Below are 22,559 nucleotides of genomic sequence, written 5' to 3'. Positions count from 1 at the left end.
TTGTGAAGTTCTACTAAGAACTTGCATATGTAAATGTCCTATGTAGATATGCAGTTACAGATCATACACCACGACAATAATCTTCCAGGGTTCCTCAAGGCAGTGCTGTTGTGCAGGATTGAGAGAAATCTAAAATTACACCTTCTGTTAAAGGATAAGTTGACCCATAAAAAATAATAAATGCACATTATTTATTTATTTTTTTGCTTCCCTAAGAAGCCTGAAGAGCATTGCACCCATATGTGTGCAATGTGTAGCTCCTGCAGGCTCTCAGGATAACTGTCTGCTTGTATATCATATGGGTAAGCAGTTACCTGAGAGCAGGAAAATCAATGGTCTACGAGGACCCTCACCAGCACACTCGCAGCCCATTGAAAACTACAAGCCATCAGCCACAATGGCATTCATTCACAGGAAACTGTCCGTGAATGACGCACCTGTGTGGGCGGGGCCTTGCATGTCCACACTATTTTTAAATGGTTACAGCAGGTGTGGGGAGAGGATCCTCTGCCTGCTGTCATGGCGAGAGGCTGCAGGTGCTGAAGCATGTTACATGTTTTACCCTAAAAATGAGTGGCACATGTAACTTGTTCCAAAGTGAATGTATCTGTTAATTTCTTTTCTGTTAAAGCTTTTATAACATTTTGTTATATCTATATCTGTATCTCTGTTCATAGGCACGTTGGAAGTGCAGTAAATCGGCCTTTTAAAATCTTTTTCTTTAACTGCTTGGTGCTTCGTGAACAGTTTTGAGTTTTGCTTTCATGGATGATAACCAAAAAAATATTTACATCTGTTGGCACAAAACCATTAAACCAGCATTGTAGATGCAGTTTAGACACCTCTAAATCCTGACCTGTAGCATTTCCTTTGAAGTTCTCTGCTAGAGGGCACCCAGGATGCTCTGGAACCCAAGAGTGCCAGTGGATAGTGAGCTTCTTGACCACTTAAGGACCGCCTCCTGCAGATATACGTCGGCAGAATGGCACGGCTGGGCACAAGGTACGTACCTGTCCTCTTTAAGTGCCCAGCCGTGGATCGCGCCCGTGACCCGGTCCGAAGCTCCGTGACCGTGGGACCCGCGGACCCGATCGCCGCTGGAGTCCCGCAATCGGTCCCCAGAGCTGAAGAACTATGTGTAAACACAGCTTCCCCGTTCTTCACAGTGGCAGCTTCATTGATCGTGTGTTCCCTGATATAGGGAAACATGATCAATGACGTCACACGTCCAGCCCCGTCCCCCTACAGTTAGAAAAACATATGAGGTCACACATAACCCCTACAGTGCCCCCTAGTGTTTAACTCCCAAACTGCAGTTATTTTCACAGTAAACAATGCATTTTTATTATTATATGGTCCCAAAAATGTGTCAAAATTGTCTGATGTGTCCACCATAATGTCGCAGTCACGAAAAAAATAGCTGATCGCCGCCATTAGTAGTAAAAATTTTTTTTTTTTTATAAAAATGCAATAAAACTATCTCCTATTTTGTAAACGCTATAAATTTTGTGCAAACCAATCAATAAACACTTATTGCGATTTATTTTACCAAAAATAGGTAGAAGAATACGTATCGGCCTAAACTGAGGAAAAAAACTTTTTTTTATATATTTTTGGGGATATTTATTATAGCAAAAAGTAAAAAATATTGCATTTTTTTTTCAAAATTTGCGCTCTATTTTTGTTTATAGCGCAAAAAATAAAAAACGCAGAGGTGATCAAATACCACCAAAAGAAAGCTCTATTTGTGGGGAAAAAAGGACGCCAATTTTGTTTGGGAGCCACATCGCACGACTGCGCAATTGTCAGTTAAAGCGACGCAGTGCAGAATCGCAAAAACTGGCCAGGTCCTTTTACCTGCATAAAGGTCTTAAGTGATTAATATGTAAATGCAGCACAGAGAAACAGCACCAGTGTTATAAATTGCATTATGGATCTGTTGGGGACTTGTCTTGGAGCTGACTTTGGCTAAGTTGAATTTTTCATCTACATAGTTGCCTATAGCTATTTGTATGTGAAATTTCAGCATTTTGGCAAAGGCTAGTTAGTTTTCTCAACCACGTGTTTGTGTTTCTGTGACTTTAGTGGCACAATTGTCGCACCCGAGTTCCCATCTGTACCTGGCAGCCACAGTCTCTGCATGAGGATCTCCTAGCTTCTCCATTTTTTTTAATATAGGATGTAACCAGAGGAGTGAGAGTTACTTGATTGGCTAAGAGAAAGGGGCAGAATGTTGAATGCTGATGGGCTAGATTTTACAAAGGTCTTTGACATGCATCCCAAAGATCAAGCCTTTTGTCATATGAGGCTTTCACCTGTCTGTTTCTTATTATTTTTACTTTTGTTTTTTGTAGGAAAGTAATTCACCATGGGAACCATTACAGTTCAATGATCCTACAGCCTCTTTTAACCAACCAAATGACACTGTCGGCTCCTCAGCCCATCAGTTTAGGCATTGCACATGTGGTGTGGCCTCAGCCTGCTGCTAACAAAAGGAATAAGCTTTGTCAGAACAGGTAAGACGACATAAATCTAGCCTGGTACAGTAACGTGTTGGCACCTGTGATTAATGCTTTGCCCTTACTGATCACATCATCTTTGTCTGCAGGAGTAACACAATACAGGACCATGTTGTCCATAATAAAGCACTTACCTCTCCAAAGATCTCAAACAGCGCAAAGACCACAGAACCTGCAAGTTGTACGTTACCAGAAGACAATCAGAACTCAGAGGAGCAGGAGGTTGGCGTATGTAAGGCCTCTGAAGGGGCGGCACTGGATGTATCCAATCAACAAAGGCAAACCATAGTTATAGCTGATTCACCCAGCCCTACAGTGAGTGTCATTACCATCAGCAGTGACACAGATGAGGAGGATTCTTCACAGACACACTCCCTGAGAGAGTAAGTGCTACTTCCTATTTTATATTTCCAGATGGGTGTAGGTGGTGATTGGCAGTGTCTTGGGGAATACCTTGTAAAGAAAGCTTTATTTGCACTGTACTGAAAGACTCAACTTCAGTCGAAAGCTACTTTTTCCCCACTAGATCTCCTTAAGATCCCTTTCACACTGGGGAGTTTTTCGGGCGTTTTTCAGTCACTTTGGCGGTAAAAAAAGTCTGTAAAGCGCATGAAAGAAGCCTCATTTGCAATCCCAATGTGAAAGCCTGAGTGCTTTCAGAGCTCTTTCACACTGCCAGTGCCCGAAAAACGCTGGTAAAGCGCCGCTAAGACCCCTTTCACACTGGGCGTTTTGGTGTTAAAAAAATCTTCCTCAATGGGAAGGGGCTTTAGGAGCGGTGTATTTAACGCTACTAAAGTGCTGCAAAGAAGGTGCTTGCAGGACTTTTTTCGACGCCCTGCCAGCGCAGCACCTCAGTGTGAAAGCACTCGGGCTTTCACATTGGGATTGCAGATGCAGCTTCCTACAGGCGCTTTTATAGGCGCTTTTTTAAACGCCAAGACACCTTTCACACCTGTGCGTTTTTCAGGCGCTTTAGTGTGAAAGCACTCAGCTTTCACATTGGGATTGCAAATGCAGCTTCTTTCAGGCGCTTTACATGCGTCTTTTTTAACGCTAAAGCAACTGAAAAACGCCCCAGTGTAAAGGGGTCTAAAACTGCATAAAATACCATTAAAGGTGAATAACAGCCAAGGCTTTTTTGGCTGTACTTTTCCTGTGGATCGCAGGAGTGTAGTTCGTTCTGCAGTCCTGTGACCCATTTTTAACAGACAGCAGGCTGGAGTCCCCTGTCTGTTGACGTCACAGAGATGGCGACACTGGGGTAGGGATCTGCCCACATACCTGGACCGGTGACTTGTCCTTAATGTTCCCCTAACGGGGAAGTTCCTTCAATGACTGCGCAGGCGCAAACTTGCCGACGGAAATCTCCGAACCTCGCCTGGCATCCAGGCTCATTCTTTAATATCCCGGTGGATTGGAGGATGTTAAAAAAAGAGCCAGGAGGCCGAGCGAGCGGAGCGAGCCGTCCGAGCGCAGCGAGGACGTGAGGCCGACTGGCCACTTACCTCGAAATCCACGTCGCCCTGGATGCCGGCCGCGGTTCGGAGATTTCCGTCAGCAACTTTGCGCCTGTGCAGTCCTTGAAGGAACTTTCCCGATAGCTGGAACCATCTCAGCACATCTGCTTGCGCATGCGCTGGAACCAGCACGGCAGATCACCGGCACCCTGAGCTGGCCGTTCCCACCCCTCCACAGCCCAGTGCTTCAGTGAGCGAAGAGGGACAGAGCAGAGAGCAATGACTGACAGTCGCCAGCTTTCTGGACGAGGAGGGGATGCAAGAACCGAGCGATCTGCAGTGTTGGATCGCTCAGTACTCAGTGTTAAAGCCGGCGAGGGCTGGACCGATGCTGCATCCACCTAGGTAAGTATAAATCTGCAAAAACCCCATACTTCTCTTTTAAAAGTATTGTGTGTAATGCTTCCTGTAGATTGCAGCTGAACTGGAGTAGAGTCATGAATAATTCCTTTCTAAATGATCAGGAATATGTACAGTAAGGCCCCATTCACACCTAGGCGTTTTTACGCCTGAAGCGCACTGCTCACAAACGCCAGAGGGGAGAATTAACATTATTCCCTATGGTGACTGTTCACACCTGAACGCCCAAACGCCTGTCGCGCGAAGCTCAAACAAGTCCCGGACCTTTTTTTGTCGCGCGTATCGTGCGGTTTGGGCGTATTTGAGCTTTTTTTTTTTCCATAGAAAGTAATGGGAAACGCGCGAATTGAACGTATCGCGCTCGGTCGTTCAATTCGGGCGTTTCGTCGCTTTAATAAATAGAACTTGTCGCCCATGCAGAAGATTAAAAAAATCTACCAACATAGCAACAAGTGATGAAAAGATGATCATTTTTCCTATTGGCTAAAATAAAAAACGCCGAAGTACAAAAACGTCGCACGACGCTGTATGCAAACGCGCAAATACGCGCGACAAAACGCCAGAAAAAAACGCCCAAAAAAACGACCGAACGACCGACGCTCAGGTGTGAATGCAGCCTTAGACTGCAAAAGACTGATGGGCAAATTCAAGTATCCCCGTGGATGTATATTATGAGGATGAGGTATTCCCACAACACCACATTACTGTTAATCACATTTTAATTGGTTAGTGGTCCGTTCTGTTGAAGCATTTTTGTGATAAAATGAAATGCCATGGGTAGGTTGACAGTTTGGGTATATCCATGTTCAATGTTTAACTGGATTGTACCTTTCAAATCATTCACTGACATCTCCAGAAGTTTTGGTATTATAGGAAAAGCTATTTAAATATATTAAGAATGCTGATTGGATACGACATTTAAAGGGTTAAAGCGGAACTTCAGTAATTTCTTCAACTTTCCATCTATTAAATCCTCTGCCCTTGTGTTTTTATTGTATTTTTTTTCCCTGCCAATAAATACCTTATACAGCCCATTTAGGGCTCTCCGAAGTGTCAGAGGGTTAATCAAGATTCCATCATTGCTGCTGAAAAAAGGTTTAAATGTCAATGTAACGTTATGCACTAATTAATGAATTGTGTATGTCACTCAGGTGTAAAGGAAGCCTGGATTGTGAGGCCTGTCAGAGTACTCTGAACATTGATCGAGTGTGTTCCCTGAGCAGTCCGGACAGCACCCTGAGCACAAGCTCCTCTGGCCAGTCCAGCCCATCCCCCTGCAAAAGACCCAACAGGTGATTTTATGTTTTTTCCAACACCATTGACTTTATTATGTAGCACCACAACATACAATGGTACTAGTCTGCTCATAGGATGCCCTTTGGTTAGGACTTCATAGGTGGATGTTATCAGCCAAATAAATAAGCCAAGGAGATACAAGTTCAATTGTCCATTTCAAAGATCTTCATATTTCTTTTAGTAAAAATCTTTTCTTTAAACGGTTGTATACCCGCACAATATTTTTAAAACATAAAGAAACCTGTAAGGCAAAGGCATACTAGCTCATTATGAAATACTCACCTTAGAACGAGGCGTCGGAATTTGATCCTGGTCCACGCCGAGGGAGCATGTTCCCTCTGTGTTTTTTCCGGGTTCACTGTTGTAGCTTTGTGAGTGGCCGGAGCCGCGATGACGTCACTCCCGCGCATACGCATGGAAGTCGTCTTCCCGGCAGCGTTTTCAGCCGGGCCTTCACAGCTCATGCGCCGCTGACGTCAGTGGCTGCATACAAAGTGAATATCTCCTAAACCATGCAGGTTTAGGAGATATTATATTCATTATACCTACAGGTAAGCCTTATTGTAGGCTTACCTGTAGGTGGGGACAAAAAAGGGGAGGGGGGTGTACAACCACTTTAAAGTATATAACAGCATTGTTTTTATTTCCATTTTGCATAGTACAGAAGGGTTAGAACTACTGCCAGGTTTTTATTGCTGTTTATATATTTGGTGGGGAGATTCAGCCTCTTTCTATTCGTCCCAGTGACCATTGTTATCTGGACTGGTAAAGAGGGAAAATCAAATATTTTGCATTACATATAGAACAGGAATAGTGGGGAAAACTTCCAATGGGCAAACCTGCTTCTGTGACGACTGTCAGCGAAGATTTCCCTTACTTTGGAGGGATTGCCTTTCACTTTCTGTTTTGTCTTGAGACAGGAAGTGAAGTAAAAACTCCCCAAAGTGATATATATGAAGGTTAATTGGCTTCTGCCTAAATTGGCCCTAGTATATGAATGTGAGTTGGGGACCTTGGATTGTAAGCTCCTTGAGGGTAGGGACTGATGTGAATGTACATTGTATATGTAAAGTGCTGCGCAAATTGACAGCGCTATTTAAGTACCTAAATATTAATTAAAGGTCTTTTAGAAGTATACAGAAGTGCATCAAATTGCCATTTTATTACGGGGGGCAAATTCATCTAATATGGGTTGTCCTTCAACAGTATGTCTGATGATGAACCTGAAAGTGGTTGTGATACTGTCGATGGATCCCCAAGCTCTGATTCCTCTGGCCATGATAGTCCATTTGTGAAGAGCAGCTTTGTCACGGACACCAATGAGAACTCAGAAAAGCGGGCATCAGAAAAAGCAGAGAGTAAACCTGCAGTGTGTACATTAGTAGTTCCACCTATCAGGATTGAAAACCGCAGGGACAACTCACACAGGGCCACAAACAAAGGTAGGTGACTTTCATTATAGACCTGTTTGTGAGAACCTTGCCTTCCTTTCCCACATCCCTTCCTTTTTCTTCCCTTTTTTTTCGCTGTATTTTTTGTCTCGTCATTAGGATAAATGGCGTTTTTTCTGAAATATGGGCTTTAACCACTTAAGGACCAATTCACGCCGATATACGTCGGCAGAATGGCACGGCTGGGCTTAAAGAGACACATACGTGATTCGCGACCTGGTCTGAAGCTCCGTGACCACGTCCGTGGGATCCGCGGACCCAATCGCCGCCGGTGTCCCGCGATCGTTCACCGGAGCTGAAGAACGGGGAGAGGTGTGTGTGTAAACACACCTTCCCCGTTCTTCATTGTGTCAGTGATCGTCTGTTCCCTAATATAGGGAAAGACGATCACTGATGTCACACGTCCAGCCCCGCCTCCCTACAGTTAGAAACACATATTAGGTCACACTTAACCCCTACAGTGCCCCCTAGTGGTTAACTCCTAAACTGCAATTGTCATTTTCACAGTAAACCGTGCATTTTTATAGCACTTTTTTTTAGCACAGTTTGAGAAACCTTCTTTTATTGTATGATACTTAAAGGGTCACTAAAGGAATTTTTTTTTTTTAGCTAAATAGCTTCCTTTACCTTGCTGCAGTCCTGGTTTCATGTGCTCATTGTTCGTTTTTGCTTTGATGTTGCTGTAAATCCTCTCTGTTCTGGACACTTCCTGGTTGCCTTTTTCCTGATAACCACAGTACTGGGAGATTTCTCACGGTGGTCACTAATCAAGGAGCTGTGTGTAAAACGAAACTGGATTGGTGCTGAGGAGTTTTAGACAAAGTATCACTGCTCTCTATTGGCTGACTGCCCTCTAGTGGCTCTCTGTACATCAGAGAACCAGCAAACAACAGCAAAAACGAAACTACACTGCAGGCACATTATATGATTGTTTTTTTTATCTATTTTTAATCATTTTTAAAAGGAATCAGTTAACTATTATGTCTCTATGCCCTGTAAACAGTCATTTCAGCTAAAAAATTTTTTTCCTTTAGTGACCCTTTAATTGCAGAATGCTAACATGAATTGTATATGTTTTCAGATGCAGCTAGCCATCCCCTAATAAAAGGCAGGTCAGCCCCAGGGAGAAAAAACCACCTCACAGCCCTCGGCAACCGCCAGCAGAAACTTGCATCAGCATTCCAGCAGCAACAGCCTCTGAGTTTCAGCCAGGTATGTTTGATATCAAATAAAGTACCATCAGATCTGGTCTGTTATCACAGCACAGATAACAAATTGACATCATGCACTGACCTCATACATCTTTTAGTTATAAACCATTTTAAATCTTATTCATACATTTAGCAGCACAGGCATAGTCTTGCGCAAAAGTCCTGTAATTTTTCCGCTACTGTAGAGTAACAGGTGGCATGTACACCCACCCATAGAGGTGAATGGCCGTACACATTTGTACTCGTATAAGCATTCATGCTTTTCTGCATTGGTGTATTCCCGCACATGCATGTACAACAAATTCCCTGAATGCAAAACTTCCACATTAGGGGAATACATCACACACACATGCAGGTAAATGCTGATGTAAAAAAAGCATTTGTGTTTACATGAGTACAAGTGCATGCAGCTCCATGACGGGGAAAACACTTCATTTTTTTTTTTTTACGCATGACCCTGCCTACGCCTCCGAACATTCTTGTGAATGAATATCCATTAATGCTTTTTTTCACCCTCTTGCTTAGTTAATGGGATCTAAAATTATCTCATCCCTAACACTGACTCTTTCTATATTAGTTCTGTTTTCAATGAAAAAATAAATTTGTATGCTTACAACCCATCCAGTGTGTATAACTTAAAGTGGTTCTAAAGGCAGAAGGTTTTTTATTTTAATGCATTCTATGCATTAGGATAGGAGGGAGTCCAGGACTCTCTCTCCTGATTGGCTGAGAGACAGCAGTGGGTGTCATTGGCTCCCGCTGCTGTCAAACAAAGTCAACGAGCCAATGAGTAGAGAGTGGGGGCGGGGCCAAGCTTCAGACACACAGAGCAACGGCTTGGGTACCCCTATAGCCGGGAGGGGGGGGGGCAGGAGCACCGGCAAAGGGACTCAAGAAGAGGAGGTTCTGGTCTGTGATGTGCAAAACCACTGCACAGAGCATGTAAGTATAACATGCATCACATTTTATTAAAATGGTTTTCCAGACAAGCAGACAAATACATATTATCTGCACAGTGTGCCTTGCTAAAAGATCTGTAATTCTGTTCAGGCAGTCTTGTGATCCAGGTACTACCCCAGGCACCATAGCCATGTCCCTAACCTTTAGATCAGACGAGGCAAGTCCTTCCTGTGAAAATATGCGCAGTCTCCCCTCTAACAAGTAGTTTGTATTACTCCTTATTTCTGCTGTCCTAGACTGAACCAGACACACACTGCAAGGGTCTTAGTTTCTGTCTAATTCCTGTAGCGGGGCTTGAACATTTTACAATATACGCATAGGCGTGTGCATAGGGTGTGCCAGGTGTGCCCAGGCACACCCTAATCACCCTGTGCAGAACAGATTCCCCCTACTGACCTGGCTCCCCCTCCTTCCCCCCACATCACTACTGGCTTCCCCCCTCTCCCACCGGTTGTTGCTGTGGATGTTTTAGGATGAGTGGGGGAAGGGGCCAGTAAATATGCCATTTACCGGCCCCTTCCATTTCTCAATGAACATCGTGAGTGATCGGTAGAGTGTGTTTGAGCTTTGGGGTGCACACCCTAATGCCAAAGGCTGCGCACACCTGTGAATATACATACAGTACATGCTTTTATATGTGTGTAGTTAATTTTTCCCCCAGCTGTTAAATCACCTTACTAATATAGACCATCAATGTGTTTCTTGTAGATGTATGTTCATCATCCCAGGCTGAATAAATAATGCACTTTACAAAATTCTCCTTTTGGCAGGTACACCATTTTGGATCTGGGCATCAAGAATGGAATGGAAACTATGGGCACAGAAGACAGCAGGCATTCATTACACCCACTGTCACCAGTCATCCCTTCACCCTCCAACACGGAAGCCCAAATCACAGCGCAGTACATGCTCACATGGGGGGCCAGCCCACCATCCTATCTTACGCGCCCTCCGGTTCACTGAGCACTGGGGCACCTGTGGCCCACCTCCTGGCCTCGCCGTGTACCGCAAGACCAATCTTACAACACCCGGCCTACAACTTCTCCCACCCCAGTGGCATCATCCACCAGGTCGCCGTAGGAATCAACCCCCGTCTTCTACCTTCACCTACTATCCACCAGACTCAGTACAAACCAATTTTCCCATCCCACTCGTACTTCGCCGCATCGCCTGCCTACACGGCATTTCCCATGAGCCCCACAAAACTCAACCAGTATCCGTACATGTGAGAAACTCAACAACCTACATGTAGAGGAGAAGCTCAAAGATTCAAACCTTTTGTTTGAAGCAGAACACAAGAACATGGCTTTTGATAAAAAAAAAAGATGAAAAAAAAAATCCGCCATGGCACAAGAAGAAAAGAAAAAATATTTTTTGAATCACGTAGACTTGGGTGCAATTTAAAACAATCTTGAGCTTTAAAAAAAAATTGGGAAAAAAAAAATCACTTTTAATGTGTTTTGCACATTTGGTATACCTTGTCTCTAGTCCTGTTCTCTTCTATTGTAACTCTAGACAGGTGACTTACAGGGGAGAGTTCACTCTCTCCTGATATATTTTTTATACAATTGCCTTCTAACTAGTGCAAGACACGTCTTTTTTGGGAAGCCATTCAACGTACAGGTTTAGCGCAACAAATGCACATATCGTCAGCAGTACAGTGTACTCGTGTCAATTGTTTGTTAATGTATGTCTTGGTGTTTCAGTGTTGGGTCACTTGGCTACTGAGTTGATGTTCACATTGCATGTGTCTTTTGCATGGGCAGAAGAAAAAAAAAAAAGAAAAAAGAAAAACGTTGCCTAGACTGTGCTCTTCAATGTTGTCGTCCTAATAATCAGCTGCATTGTATACTGTTCCCACACATAGTGCCTTAAATATTTGAGGTTGTTAATGTTATTACTTAATATATTAATGTCAAGTTCAGCACTTAATCTTGGAATTTGCTGGTTATATAAATATCTATTTTTTTTTTTCCGAATAACTCAAGTCTTGGCTCAGTTAGGGGGTTGTTCATTTGTTTTGTTTGGTTGTGTGGTATGCTCATGAGGTGTAGGTGTTTCCTTACCTACAGAACAGCATGTTGATTTTTTTTCTTTTTTTCTTTTTTTTTGCGTAGATGAGTTTTTGTCTGTTTTTATTTTATTTTTATTTTTGTTTTAGTTATTTAGCCTCACGTAGCCTGAAAACGCTTTTAAGATTATTTTTTTTTGGTCTCGATTTTTAGGATTAATGCTAGCTGCACGTTTTGTTGGTAATCACTTAATCACGACAGAAACTGCAATATTGTCTAAGTGGATCCTTCATTATTATTATTATTATTATTATTTTTTTTTTGGTGTCACGGCATTTGTCCAAATGGCTGGGTTTTTTATAGTATCTTGCCGATATAGTTGGCGTGATTTTTCGACAGCCGGTGTTCTAAATTCCTTTTAGTGTCAGCGGACGCTGCACCATCTTGCAGTGCAATATTTTGCAGGCCTGTCCATTGCTGAAGAGGATAACACCATGACCGCAGTTGGGCAAAACCGTTCAGTATTTAATGAATTGTATCAAGGACTATTTACTATAGAAGTTTGATAAGATGTGAGGTTTTTACTTCGTGTGCAATTTTTAGCTTTTCATTTTAAGCATGTGTCAGTTTTTAAGGCCTATTTTACACAATATTTTATTTAGTTTTTTTTTTTTTTTTTGAGTGATGACTGCTTATTTAATACATTCCGTCAGGGACACGAAATTTTTTGCATATTTCAAGACATTTATTTTTCTTTTTCAATTTCTGAAGAAAAAAAAAAACGTGCATCGTCCATATCCAGTTAATTTATCAGCACCAAAGACTTTGAAATCATCCATTTTCTTTTAATGAAATTAAACAAAAGATCTATATAAACTAAAGGTAGCTAAGTTTTTTGCATAGACCTGAATTATACTGTAGTCTAGTGGTGGGCTTTAAGAAAAGGTATTATGACTAATGTTTTTTAGCTTTGGGCAAGTAATAAAACTTATCATTTATCTTGAATGTATAATAGATGAGCTGCTATATGTAACAGACGCCACTTTTTTGATAGCTGTGAATTTTAGCTTCATATCCCGTTAATAGCCGCCTTACTCCTGTTTTAAGTCTAATGATATATATAAAGTATAGTGGGGGGTTTTTTTTCTCCTGATTTATTATTATTTTTTAATTTTAATTTGCATTTAATGTTTTGGTGTGTCCTTTGTAACTACTGTATTGTAAATTATGGATCCTAATTGCATATGTTATTTTTTGGGGTGTGTGTATTGCATCAGTATTCTATATATCTTCATAAATTTGAGCTCATTACTGCATATAAATGGGTGTATTAATGTAAGTTATTTTTTAATGTTTTCATATTGCTGTTGTGTATACCTTTTAAGAGAAAAAAAATGTATCTTGCAGGCTTGATTTCATTTTTTTTTATATTCTTTTTCTTTGAATCTGATTATACAGAAAATTAGCCAGTGACTGGAATAATGAAAATATAATAGACTGAAAAAAGATTGGGGGATTTTTAGCCTTTGTTTAACTTGTTAACACCACTATAACACTGTCCATAAGCTATGAGGACTCTCAACTATGTTATTCCTTTTGGGGGGAGGAGGGTTAGTCCCCCCTATCTAAGCACTGGGTGGTGTTATCACAAGCAGTGTTTTATTTAATGAATGTTAAAACAAAAATGTGCCTAAAACAAGACTTTTTAAATATATAGAAAAATTCATAAAGATTCTACAGTGTTAATAAAAATAATTTTACAAGGTGGGAGCAAAAAAAAAGATGGAGCTTATTTATTATCACTAAAGGTAATTTTTTTTTCTTCCGCCTCCACAAGAATCTACTAAATACCGCTATGCATTATGTCCATTTATGTAAGATTCTTCTTCTTTTTTTCTTTTCTTTTTTGGTACAATTTTATGGCATTGTTTAGATTGGTGTATCCATCCTAAGGCTCCCCTGCTGTTGATGAGCTACAGATGACGGCATACCAAGATCTGGTATATGTGTATGACAGATAGTGGCAGGGGACGCTAGGTGTTGTGAGCCAGTTTGGAAAGGCCGATTACCAAGCTGATGTGGCTTGCAGATGTTGCAAATATTTACTTATTTGTCACTATAATGGATTTGAAGAGTGCAAACTTGTTCAGAAGTGCATTGCAGCCCAACAGCTTCAAGAATTTTCTTTTTGATAGTTGTACTTGGCGTTTTTTTTTTTTTTTTTGTGGCGTTTTAAGCTTGTATTATGGTATTAGCGTTACATTAGGAGGAGAGGCTGTGCACTTGATTGTCTTTGCTTCATTTTTGTTTAATGCTTCATCGTGTTTTGGCATTTTGTTTTTGGAAAAACTCCAGTCAGGAATCTGCCCCCCACTTATGAACGTCAGAATTAACTGATCTGAAGATTAGGAATTGGGGCCCAGAAGTATATAGCCTTATTTTGTGTTGATGTGACCATGTCTACAAAATGAAGAATGGTGTTGCAGACAGGCTTCTGCTTTGGTGTGCACCCATAGATTAAAGTGGTTGTAAACCCCATTTATGAAATTTGACCTAGGCCCATATATCTGTAGTGTTTAGTTATCTATCTCCAAAGCTCTGAGTGGCGTGTCTTTCTGCTGCTCCGTTCCTCTGTTATCGGCAGAGTCACTTCTGACAAGTTCTCCGACACACAAGATAACAGCAGCTGAAAATTTGTGTCGGAAGGAGCCTAAGCTTATCTATTCATAATACAGCTCTGTATGTTCCTTCTTTCCTCTGCCTATGTGGAGTGGGGGTGTGTGCCTTTTTCTCCAATCAGCTCTTTCACAGTGTAAGTCCAGACTTCACACCCACTGCTGAATGAGGAAGAAAGATTTTTAACACAATCTGCACTATCCAAAGAATGTAGAAATGTAAAGACAGCAGATATACATTTGTTTAATCTCTGTGTATAATCTGAGGCTGTTTACTTCACTGGGTTTAGGAGAGGGTTTACATCCACTTTAAGGCTGGCCATAGGTTATTTGTTTGTATTCAGTTGTCGAAATATTAATGCAAGCAAGGTGGATGGACGAATACTTCCCACTGTGCTATTGTATTCTGACAGGAGGGGCTCCTCCGCTGTCAGAATACACGGATTAGCACTGCAGCTCTAAAAATTTCGGTCTCATTTGACAGAAATCAATAAATTGACTTTGGTCGAGCGATAACTTCCATAGATGGATCGTAATTCAGCTGATCCGGCCTAATTTCCATCCACCTATGGCTAGCTTAAAGTATAACTAAAGGCAATTTATTTTTGGATATAGTAGAGATGGATTTGAACGCCTATTAGGTTTTTATTGCTGTGTGTGTTCCCTCTTTAGGAAAATTCACCCGCTCTTATTTGTCCTATTTACCATTATTGATGAAAGTTAAAAAAATCCCACATTTTGGGCTGTCCCCATTAAGAATAATAGGGGCAAAATCTACTAATGTGGACACTAGTTCTGGTGATTTTGGGGGAATTCCCTTAATTTGCAGGGATTTCCTCTCTTTTCTGATTTCAGCTGTGGGACAAGAAGTGAAGAGAAATTTTCCTAATGGGACACAGATGGCAAAAAAAAAAAAAAGTCGGCGTTATAACTAGACATGTACAATTTGCTTAGTTACAAATCTAAATTTGTTATTCAGAGCTTCGTATGTATCCAAATCACAATAGTTACAAACTTCAACGAATCTGAAATGAATAGTAACAAAACAAGGAAATGTATTTGTATTCATTAGTTTCATTCGGAACTTTTGTTAATGTTTGAAGCATCCGAAAAATGCAACGACATAACGAATTATCCAAATTGATTCAGATCCATTTTTTTTTGCATTTAAAATTTTTCATTAATATAAAAATACCCTACAAATGAAATGGAAACATGTTGCAATAAAAACATTAGGGCTGCTTTCAAACTGCTCCATGGCAAAAACGCATGTGCGAAACACGAATCGATTCGAAGCCACAAATTTTTTAAATTAATTTAGAAAACAAATCATTCTAACATAACGGATATGACGAAATGAAACAACATTTTCTGTTGTGCACATCTCTAGTTATTACCCTCCCTTACTCAATCCAACATAGAAAAAAAAAATCTTTGAATGATGCATTCTTGATTGACATAGTTGCGATGGTTAATATATAGACATTGGACGGATAATAGGCTAAATAGCAAAATGCTCTGTTTGTTTCTCAGTACTCATCTTTTTGCACCGGTCTGGATTCAGTGAGTGTGCCATTTCTTGGAGACTAAAGACTCTAGCAAGCGCTACTGTCTCTTGTACTTCTTAATGTAAAAAAGGAAAGAATGGAGCAAAGACACCTTTGTATGGAAGCATTGGTCCAGCCTAAAATGTTTCTGAAAACAGTGTTCAGTTCAGGTTAAATCAAACCTAAACAGGACTGCAGATTTCCTTGTGAGTTAAGAAAAGTTCTATCTTGGACGACTGTCCCATTTCACGATCTTCAGTATCAGACAGTAGAATTAAATGACGGATGTCCAGGCAAATCAGCTTTGGTAGTGTATAGTCTGCCTCCAAGCCTAATAATATTTGCAACTGTTCAAAAAAACGTCATTTGGAAAATAAAATATTTGCAACATCTGTAACTTTGGAAAGCGTAATAGCGTTGTACCGCATTAGCCATTAATGCAGAAAAGTTTGATTTTTAAGCGAAACCCTTTATGAATGAACTTGAGTTAGCAAAGATGTGAGTATAACTGACAAGGGAATCTACATTATCCCGAAAGCTTGCATCAAGTTGGCCTATAAAGGGTGTGACCTAAATGCCAAACATTCTGCACCTTTGACAATGCAAATAGTAGCACCTGTGAACATTTATGAAAAGATCGTTCGTTGTTGGCTGATGTGCGTGTGACATTATTTCAGTGGACACTTTTACTACCGTGGTGGGGTGGTTTAGGTTTGATTGGGTGCTGTGTTGTTGGACTTCTTCATGGTCGTGTGCCGAGTCTTTGATGTCAAGTGTGGGATTAGCACAATCTTATGCAGATATATGAGCAATGTTCAAGTAGGTTTCTCCAAGGGGGGCCCCTGGTGGGTCTTCTGGTGCTTGTCTATTAAACGCTGTAGCAGTTTGTTGAGTGAGGGTGTTTTGAAGGCCTTTGCAACTCTATTGATTATGGTTGTAAATAAGCAGGTAATATGTGGCTTTCATGGGCCTGCAGTTATAGTCATCAGAATCGTACAGTAAAAATCGGCATTGCCTGTGATGATGGATGATGTCTGTATAGAACAGCCATTACAGACCATAGAGATCAATGGTTTCTATGATGACCACAGTTAACCATTTGGTGACCATGGGCTGAAGCAGCTGTACTATGGCACATGAAAGCCACATCATGAATGGCGGCCTTTACATAGCTTAAGCTGGTCAACTCTGCTTTGAAACTGCAGGTGTATTACTCTGCTTTGCAAGACTTGAGGTCTGTTTGATGTAATAATTGTGGGAGTTTTCAGATTGACATTGCATTTACCATAGACAGTGAATCTTCACCATCCTAGTTCATTCTTTCAGCATGTTTATTTTTGGGAAAGGCTTTCCTGCATAGGTGATCTGTGTCGGGTTAGACAGATCTTGGAGCTAGTTTGCCAGTACACCTAAAATAAATTTAAAGCAGGAGTCAAACCTTTAAAATTTGTCTTTATACATTGATAGATATCCATGTTCTCTTTTGCGCCTTATTCTTAAAGGCTCCTGCTTGCTACATGGATTTGTCCACCTCTCTGTAGCTTCATACGGGCGATAAAGAGGGACAACCTTGGAAAACAAAGTCATACATTGTTAAAGTGATTGTAAAGAAGAGAGTAAAAATTCAGCACTGGGACATCTTGGCATTAAAAATTGATATTTTTATTTAATCCATCAAACCGTAAATGGCAATCCATCCCTAAAAACTGATGAGTTTCAGCCTCCTGCATAAGCCTTAGTCATAAGGCCTATGTAGGAGGCTGAAACGCGCCAATCTTTAGAAACCAATTTCTGGTTTGCTGGATAAAATAAACATATGCTTTTTTAATATATGAAAAAATAGGGGTGCAATCAGCGCAAAAATATAAACTATTGATGAGGTTAAAGCAAGTGCTAAAATAAAGTGAAAAACCATAAACATTAAATTCACCAGTAATGCTGGCTGAACACTAAAACAGGATATTCACAAAAATACAAAGGAAAGCAGTGCAGCGCAAAACCAATAAGAACATATTCAATTGAATATATATTATGTGAAATAAGTATAAATATAAATCAATAAAGTATAAAATTAAGTGATAAAGTCCAAATATTAAGTAGAAAATCCAGATAATCAAATCTTGGAATTCTTCACCAGGTGATGACGACAAAGCCAAACTTAAAGTGATCCCTCCACCAGTAAGAATGGGTACTCTCACCTCCACACATGGACCACTGTTTTACCAGATGGTCAAATAGGCAGATATCTCAGCTTAGGAGACCAGGAAGCAGATTAGCAATTCAAATCCTCATAGGTCAGCAGTATCAGACGGACCCGAACATGAAAAAGGAATCACAAACTAAGTGCTCTCTGCTGGACTCAAACATTTTATTAAAAGCACAGGCTACTCACATTTAGCCACTGTAAAAACGGCAATAAGGAATGCAGGGAAAAACTTGATTCCAAAGGACGGCAGCGAGCGACGTGTATTCAGGCTCCTAACTCATGCTTTTTTAATGCCAAGATGTCCTGGTGCCGGATTTTTACTCTCTTCATTGGATTTTGGGTGTTCAGTACTACCTGAGTCTGGGCACAGATGTCTTGATCTCATCTTGTCTATCCTTATCGGATTTTGGGGTTGTAGCACTTTCTTTGTTGCTCTAAAGTGGTTGTAAAGGCTGAAGGTTTTTTACCTTCATTTTTTTTAATATACATGAAGGTAAAAAACCTTTTGTGTGCAGCATACCCCAGCCCCTCCTAATACTTATTTGAGCCCCCTCTCGATTTTTTGTTTTGCTGAGTTTCTCAATCCTCATTGGCTGAGACACAGCAGCGGGAGCCATTGACTCACTCTGCTGTCAATCACAGCCAGTGACAAGGGGCTGGAAGGGGGCCGCATTCTGTGTGTCTGAAAGAAGCACAAAAGTGGCTTGGGAGCGATCACGCATGATTGTGCCCATTCAAACAGGTTGTTAAGGGACAGGGCCAGGAGCGCAGGCGGGGGACCCGAGAAGAGGGGGATCGGGCTGCTCTGTGCAAAACCACTGCACAGACTAGGTAAGTATAACTTATTTGTTATAAAAAAAAAAAGCATAAATATGACTTAAGATTTCCCTTTTTTATTGTAGCCATTTGCTGCAGTAAATGCATTGAAATAATTGAGGTATCCTATTAGTACTCCTGTTCAGAAGTAAAACCTCAACTGAATCTTTGGCTGTTCTGAAATGTATAGAAGTACTATCTGTATAATTTTGTATAGCTTAACCTTGTGTATAGCACTTTACCTGCTTGCAAACTGCAGCCAGACAAAAACAATAATACAAAGGGTAATGGACTGTCCCCAATAACCTGAGCCAGAATACAGCACCAAAGACACAGAGAAGGAAAGGCTCTGTTTTTGTTGATTGTCTCCTCCTTGAGCTGTAGGACAGGAAAGCCGCATAATGTCAGCCGCTTATATTTTTTTTCTTTTTGTTCAACCGGCCCATTCAGGCTTCAAACCACCTTGTTCAACACACGGCAGCAGCGTGTAGACTGGAAGTTTCCCTTGCACTGCTTAAGGCTTATTAAGAGTCGGCAGTGGGAATCAGCTGGAGGTTTTTCACCACCTTTACAGTGCTAAAAACCACGCAGAGCAATAAGTGAACTGTTGAATGAAACCAACTGTGTTGGAAAACCAAAAATGTTAATGTTCCTCGTTTTTACTTTTAACAGCAGACTGTCATTCATGTCTTCTTCAAGGGCTTTTGTGTCGTATTTTTTAAGAAATAACCCAAAGTAAGCGCTCCTGTGTGCATATTCCCTCTTGCTGTGATCCTAATAGAATGCAGCAAGAAAGAGCCTTCTGTGTAGAGATGGGATGCTTTTTTAGGAAGGAATCGGCACTGCAGATAACCACAGAATGGTGTAGTTATCCGTGGTGCAGGAATAGCAAAGTCCGTCTCATTGAGGCTGCCTACCAGAGGGAGCTTATCCAGCTTTTGGGGCACCAGTCGAAGTCGTGACTGACTCAATGGTGGAGAAAACCTCAACAGGGTTCTCCATTTCATCAGATAAGCAAGTTTTTGCCTCATGCTGCCCATTTTGGAAGGGGTTCTGCCCTAACGTTTACATTGTCTTGTTAGATTTAAGAGTCTGTCTGTTTTCATTGTACAAGTAACTTACAGATTGGATAAGGTACAATAATGCTTTTCCCCTGCAAAAGATAACCCTTGTGATCAAAGCCTGATGATCCACAAAGCTACCTAGATAGGAGCCAGTGGATGGTCTAGGGCAGGGGTGTCAAACTTGGTTTGCTTGTGGGCCACATCAGCATTATGGTTGCCCTCAAAGGGCCAGTTGTATCGGCACCCCACCCCCCTTACATCAGATTTTAAGAGCCCACCACCATTAGAAGTCAAGCTTCCCCCACAAAATCCCTTATATCAGGGCACCCCCTTGTCTTGTGCTGCTGCCAGGAGGACTGGAGAGAAAAGTGGAGGAGCCCTGTCCTCTCTGCGGCTGACTGTTGAGACCAGAGACGAGGGGGGGTGTGAGGGCCACATGAAATGACCTGGAGGGCCGGATTCGGCCCGCGGGCCTTGTGTTTGATACCTGTGGTCTAGGGGTTTTAGCTACAATCTCCCAGGAGGATAATGTGATGGGTCAAAGCTTGTGCACTTGCCTATCACAAGGGAGAATGCAGTGGTGTCTGATGAGGCAGGTCTTCTCTGTGCCTATTGCAGTCCTTATGAATATCAATTGAAGAGATGGGGTAAAGCTGCTATCTTGCCTAAGGCCAGTTCTGCCTTATGTGATCTCTGGTTTTAAAAACCGAGGGTCAGAGAAGAGGGGACCTTTCCATGTTAATCTTTGAGCAGATGTCTACATTTCAATGAATGCACTTAAAATAACAGATCCTCCTGAAGAGATGGTAGCAAGGTGGCTTTGTCGGGAACACAAGACCTGAACAAAAGCAAGTATCATTCACTTCTGATGACTTGCCCATTCTTTTAGTTAAAAAAAAGTCTTCACTCGCTCGAATGTGTGTAAGATTTCAAACTTTGTAATGTATTGGATCATTCTACTTTCGATCATTCTATCATTTCATTTTTCAAGACATGCCTTGTATCATATACCCTTTGCAAGGTATGGAAAGATGACCAACGCTAATGATTCTCACAGCCCACGCTGTCCTTGCCACAGCCGTCTGCTGCTGTATGTTACTATGATTCCTGGAAGAAATCTTTAGGAGTCATTGGGATTTCTATGCCTTTTCCAATAATCACACGCAGGAAGTTTTTAAAGCTCTCTAGGTTGGTTAGACGGCTCCCACAACAAGCATGCCTCCCTCAAAAGGTACCAAGAAATTGGTCAGAATGTAAACCTACATGAAGGGGCACCAAACCATTAGGTTAAAGAGTCCAAAAAGATTTTAAGAGTTCACAATTCAACAATTAAAGACAGCCAACACGTTTTAAGGGCAAAAACACCCCCTTCATCAGGGCTACAAGATGGACAACACATAAAAAATAGAATTTTGGTCATAATTTATGATGTTATTGTAATTTCAATTGTGATTAGGTCTCCTGTTGCCACCTTGAGATCCGACCAATCAATATGTGGAATCCAAGTTATGCAATTTAAATGCTATCAGCCCTTTACGCTATTGTTGATTTAGAGACGGATGTTGTACTTTTGTACCTTTTTTGTCAACCTTTAATAAAAATGATTGGAAATGAAAAATAAGATCTTGTCACATGTACATATGAGAGCAAGATGGTATCACTTTTGTTATGCTTGGTCTATTTTGTAGCTTTGATGAAGAGGGAATGTGATTGCCCCGCAACACGTTGGCTGTTTTTTATGGTTGAATCGTGAACTATTTTTTTTTTTTTTACTATTATACCTAAGGTAATACACCAATGGGTGCCACACCATTATGGTTTGGTGTCAATGTTTACATTTTGAGCCTGTTTCTCGAATAGCTTATCCAACTGTTTTTTGGGAATGGTCTGTCGGTGGTACCTGACTCTCCGATTCAGTGCTGCAGCCATTTTCTGTGATGATCAGTCACTTTTATCACATATTCTGTTCAGTTATATCATGTGGCATACATAGCTGTGTTGAGGTGCCTCACAAGCAAAATAACCGCCTTTGATTTTTATTAGCAGCTGGTACTTCCAGTTATGTTCCAGAGTTAGTCTTAAAGTGGATGTAAAGCCACTCTCATCCTTTCTAAACTACTGCCATATTGCTGATCTATAAGGATATAGATGTCTCCTGCATGTAACCTTACCTGTCAAATGTCTCCCCTCTGTCTGCTATAAGAACTGAAAAACTTCAGATTCGGTAGATCTGTTGTCTGGAGCTCTGTGGGTGGAGTTGTGATGTCAGTAGACTCCCCGCCCTCCTCTACACTCCCCTTGTCAACATGCATTTTTCCTGCGTATTGCTTACTGCAGGGTTTGACAAATTTGCTTGAAATCTAGGAGCCAGCTAAAAAAAGTTAGGCGCCAGAAAACGCACCCCGTCCCGACGAGCTTGCGCGCAGAAGCGAACACATACGTGAGCAGCGCCCGCATATGTAAACGGTGTTCAAACCACACATGTGTGGTATCGCCGCGATTGGTAGAGCGAGAGCAATAATTCTAGCCCTAGACCTCCTCTGTCACTCAAAACATGCAACCTGTAGATTTTTTTAAAAGTCGCCTATGAAGATTTTAAAGGGTAAAAGTTTTCCACGAGCGGACGCAATTTTGAAGCGTGACATGTTGGGTATGAATTTACTCGGCGTAACATTATCTTTCATAATATTAAAAAAAATGGGGATGACTTTACTGTTGTCTTATTTTTTAATAAAAAAACGTGCAATTTTTTCCCAAAAAAAGTGCGCTTGTAAGACCGCTGCGCAAATAGGGCGTGACAGAAAGTATTGCAACGATCGCCATTTTATTCTCAGGGGGGTTAGGATAAAAAATATATATAATGTTTGGGGGTTCTAATTAGAGGGAAGAAGATGGCAGTGAAAATAGTGAAAAATGACATTA

At 41.2% G+C, this 22,559-nt stretch overlaps 1 protein-coding gene across 3 annotated transcripts in view; it reads left to right on the top strand.

Annotated features, from left to right (window-relative positions):
• The window catches only part of HIPK3 (homeodomain interacting protein kinase 3), a 176,181-nt gene extending 163,446 nt beyond the window's left edge, over positions 1-12,735 (top strand). For all 3 annotated transcript variants that reach the window (XM_040328293.1, XM_040328292.1, XM_040328291.1), the window contains exons 11-16: positions 2,355-2,516; positions 2,609-2,902; positions 5,551-5,691; positions 6,902-7,137; positions 8,228-8,358; positions 10,088-12,735. In XM_040328293.1, the coding sequence (XP_040184227.1) occupies positions 2,355-2,516; positions 2,609-2,902; positions 5,551-5,691; positions 6,902-7,137; positions 8,228-8,358; positions 10,088-10,546 (1,423 nt within the window). In that variant the 3' untranslated portion in view covers positions 10,547-12,735. The remainder of the gene's footprint in view (positions 1-2,354; positions 2,517-2,608; positions 2,903-5,550; positions 5,692-6,901; positions 7,138-8,227; positions 8,359-10,087) is intronic.
• Positions 12,736-22,559: the final 9,824 nt, after the last annotated feature.

The sequence above is a fragment of the Rana temporaria genome, chromosome 11, assembly GCF_905171775.1.
Source record: "Rana temporaria chromosome 11, aRanTem1.1, whole genome shotgun sequence".
NCBI classification, from domain to species: domain Eukaryota; kingdom Metazoa; phylum Chordata; class Amphibia; order Anura; family Ranidae; genus Rana; species Rana temporaria.
This window is presented reverse-complemented; position numbering and strand designations above follow the sequence as displayed.